Consider the following 4720-nt stretch of genomic DNA (forward strand, 5'->3'; position numbering starts at 1 on the left):
GATGATAAATAGGCAGTAGGAGAACAACAGCAGTAGAGCAAGTTTAAGAGTGGAATTGTATCAGTTTGAGCCAGTTTTTTTGATGATCTAATAATAGACAGGCAAGTCAGAATATATATAAGTTCAATCTGATAATTGCAAAATAGCGAAAAGAAGGGAGAAAAATTAAAAAAATTGAGAAAGAGAGATTTAAGGAATTCAGGATAGAGTTAGGGGAAACACAAGGGAAGGAAAAGGAGAATAGATGAATGAATAAAAAGTGATGATTGATGAGAGAGAGGTTGATCATGTATGAAGTTGGTTAGTGAGAGTTAGGGTCATGCTAAAAAAAAAAAATCTTTGCTTCTGGCATTGCCCGAAATTTACTGATATTATACAGGACTGTTAGGGGAATCCTCCTCGTAATCCTCTGATAACTGTGCTATATCAAGTCGAGCTAGCAAAGCATCAAGTGATGGTCACTACATGATAGTCTGCATCCTCTGGGGATTATTGGATCTTCATTCATCCAGTGCTTAGGCAAAGTGGAACAACCTCAAGTTCATATAAATGCTTAGGTTGGTTCAGTGATTGATGACAAATTATCAATAAGAATCTTCTGTAACTGTTGTTTTACTTGGGAGATTTTTGGCCTTTTAGTGAAGGCTACAGTCTTCACCTGAAACCATGCCTTCTCATCAACCATAAATATCTCTGCCAGGTGTTTGTGTTAGACTAAAATCACCATATCTTAACAGTATTATTAAATGCCATCTATTTATTACTAACTTCACTTGCAGCATGCATATTTGTGCAAAGGAAACAGTAAAAAATTCAAGATAAACAAAAAAAAGAAACTTTATCAGATTTTGTAAGATGAAGGGTGTGTATCTAATGCTTTGCAATAAGTAAAGTACTGTATATATTATGTTTTTTTTTTTTGTGTGATGTGTGTGAAAAGTTATTGTTTCTGTAATTCATGGAATCTGTAGCTGTACTATTTTAGATTTGTCATTGAAAAGTAAAATAATATATATGAAAGTATATATATATATTTATATATATATATATATATATAATTATATATATATTTCTGCATGTGTGTTTTTGAGTATGGGGTGGTTGTGTATGCATTGAATAATTTAGAAATTTTCTTTTTTCATATCAAAGAGAACCATTTTCAGTATCTGCCACCAAATGCCGTAAGTGTTCTGTGTGTAGATATATATATATTGTATTAATTATATTATATATATATTTATTATATCTATAACTCTATATCTATATTATCATAAAAAAACTATATATAATTATAACTATGATATCAATATATATATTACATATATATCAATATAATCTTATACATAATATAATACTATATATATACATATATATATACATATAATCATATATACATCTATATAATATAATAATATATATATACATATCTATCTACATAATATCAAACATAAAATATACAAATAATACATATATATAACCTTATATATACATATCCTCCCATATATACATATATATACATCGTATATACAACATATATACAAATATATACATATATATATACATATATATACATTATATATACTATTCTCTACATATATATACATATATAAACATATATATAACATATATAATCCATATATCTATACATTCTATTATATATATTTTATATATACACATATATATAGACCTATATATATACACATTTATATATACATATAAATCATACACAAATATATACTAATATACATATATTATACATATATATATTACATATATATACTATATATCATACAAAAAAAATATATATGCATATAAATACATACTATATCCATTCTATACACCTATATTATAACATATATATATACATATATATATTCCATATATATATACTACATATATATTAACATATATATACATATATATACATAATATACACATATATATACTAACATATATATAAAATATTAATATATATACAATATATAATGTTATATACATGTATTTACATATATATATACATATATATTACATATATTATACATATATATATTTAATATATATACATATATTATACATATATATACATATATATATAATATGTATATCTTATACATATATAATCTATATATTTTATATGATATATATATATATATATGCATATATATATATATATATGCATATAATATATATATATATATATATATGTATCTATATATATATATATATATTTATATATGATATATATATTTTATATATATATATGCATATATATATACCACATAATATTATATATATACATTTATTTATATATACATATATATAAATATATGTATATATATATGTATATATATGTATATATATGTATATATTATATGTATATATATGTATTGATTATGTATATTATATATGTATAATATATATATATGTATATATATGTTTATATAATGTATTTATATGTATATATAGGTTTATATATATGTATATATATTGTATTATATATGGTATATATATGTTATATTATATATGTATTATATATGTTATATATATGTATATATATATGTATATAATGTCATATATATTATATTATATGTATATATATGTATATATATTGTATATATATGTATATATATATGTATATATTATGTTTATTTTGATTATAGATTATATATAAGATATATAGATTAGTTATCTATATATATATAGATATATAATATATTGATTTATAGGATATATAGATATATAGATTATAGATATATTAGATATACTAGATATGTTTATGTTGTAGTATTATATATATGTATATTATATATGTATATATATATGTATATATATGTATTTATATATGTATATATATATGCCCTTATATATTTGTATATATATATGAATATTTTATATTGTTTTTATATTATGTATATATATTGTATATATATGTGTATATATAGAATATATAGTATATATATTGTTATATACGTATATATTGCATATAATAAATATATATGCATTTAGTGTATAATATAGATATATATATATATCTATGCTATTTATATATATACAAATATATTTATATACAAGAACCTTACTGCATTTGGTGGCAGACTGGAAAAATCCTCTATTTTGAAATGAAAAAAATAAAAATTTAATTTATTCAAGGCATACACAACCACCCATACTCAAATAACACACAGCAGGATATATATTTTTATATAGATATATTTATATAATATTATATATATATATATATATATAACATTACATAATCATATATATGTATAGTATTTTAATGATATTCTAAAAGAGTTACACTAACATATTCAATGAATTACAAAAAACAATTTTTTTTTCCCACACCACAAAAAAAAAAAAAACATATATTCGTACTTTACCTTTTTGGGAAAAAATTTGGGTTTCCCCACCCCCTTTAAACTTACAAAATTTGTTTTTAAAATTTTTTTTTTTTTTTTTTTATCTTTTTTAAATTTTAAAAGTTTCCTTTTTTTTTTATAAAATTTAAAATTTTTTTATTTTTATTTTTAAATTAATAAATTTTTATATATATATTTTTAATTTTTTAATATTTTTTTATAATGTATATTTTTTAAAAATATGGGGGATATTTTTTATTTTTTTTAGGTTTTAGGGTTTTTTTTTATTATTTGTTTTTTTTTAAATGTTTTTTTTTAATTTTTTTTTATGTTTTATTTTTTATTAATTTTTTTTTATATATTTAATTTTTTATTTTTTTATATGTTTTTTATGTATAATAAATAAAATTTATAAAATAATATATGTTTATTTTTTGTTTTTTATATTATTATATATTATAAAGGTTTTTATTAAACATATTTTTTTATACAATTTTATTATATTTTTTTTAATATATTAAAACTTTTATATTTAAATATATAATTACTTTTTTTTAAAAATTTCTGATTTTTTATTTATATGTATTTTTAAATTTTATTATTTTATATATGTATTATATTATATAAAAATTTTATGGTTTTTTTACATATATTACATTATTATATGTTTTTTATACATTTTTATTTAATTAAAATAAAATATTTTATTTTTAATTTTATACATATTATACTTAACATTTATTAATATTTATAAAAAATCATTAAAACAAAAAAATATATACATTTATACTTTAAAATATATACATATATATACCCTACATTTATTTTTAATAAAATTTTAAAACATTAATATACATATATTTTACCCTATTTTATTTTTTTTATTTATTTTTGTTTTTATTTATGTAAAATATTTTTTATTTATATTTTATATGGTTTTATATTGTATAAAGTATATGTGTTTTACTTTTTTGTATAGATATATTTTTGTATATGTAATATATTTATTTTGTATTTTGTTGGGGTTTTTTTTTATTTTATATTTATATATGTTATATATTATATTTTTATTTGTTTTTATATGTTTAATTTTATGTATAAAAAATGTATATTTATGTATATATATGTATATTTTTGGGATATATATGGGATAATTATGTATATATAATTTTATTAAATTTTATATTTATGTTTTATTATGTTATATATGTATTTATATATGGGATATATATGTATATTTATATGTGGATATTTTTTGTTTTATTTTTTAATATGTATATATATGTTTTATTTTTGTTTGTATATGTATATTTATATGTATGTATATGTTTTTTATATATAAAGTAATTTTATATGTA

The 4720-nt window shown here is 16.9% G+C and overlaps 1 protein-coding gene across 1 annotated transcript in view; it reads right to left on the bottom strand.

The window, feature by feature from the left end:
* The window catches only part of LOC125025525 (dynein beta chain, ciliary-like), a 13070-nt gene extending 12385 nt beyond the window's left edge, over window positions 1-685 (bottom strand). Inside the window, 1 exon segment of the mRNA XM_047613544.1 lies at window positions 617-685. Coding sequence (XP_047469500.1) covers window positions 617-685 — 69 coding nt within the window.
* Between the last annotated feature and the right edge of the window lie 4035 nt (window positions 686-4720).

This window comes from Penaeus chinensis, chromosome 5 (genome assembly GCF_019202785.1).
Source record: "Penaeus chinensis breed Huanghai No. 1 chromosome 5, ASM1920278v2, whole genome shotgun sequence".
NCBI lineage: Eukaryota > Metazoa > Arthropoda > Malacostraca > Decapoda > Penaeidae > Penaeus > Penaeus chinensis.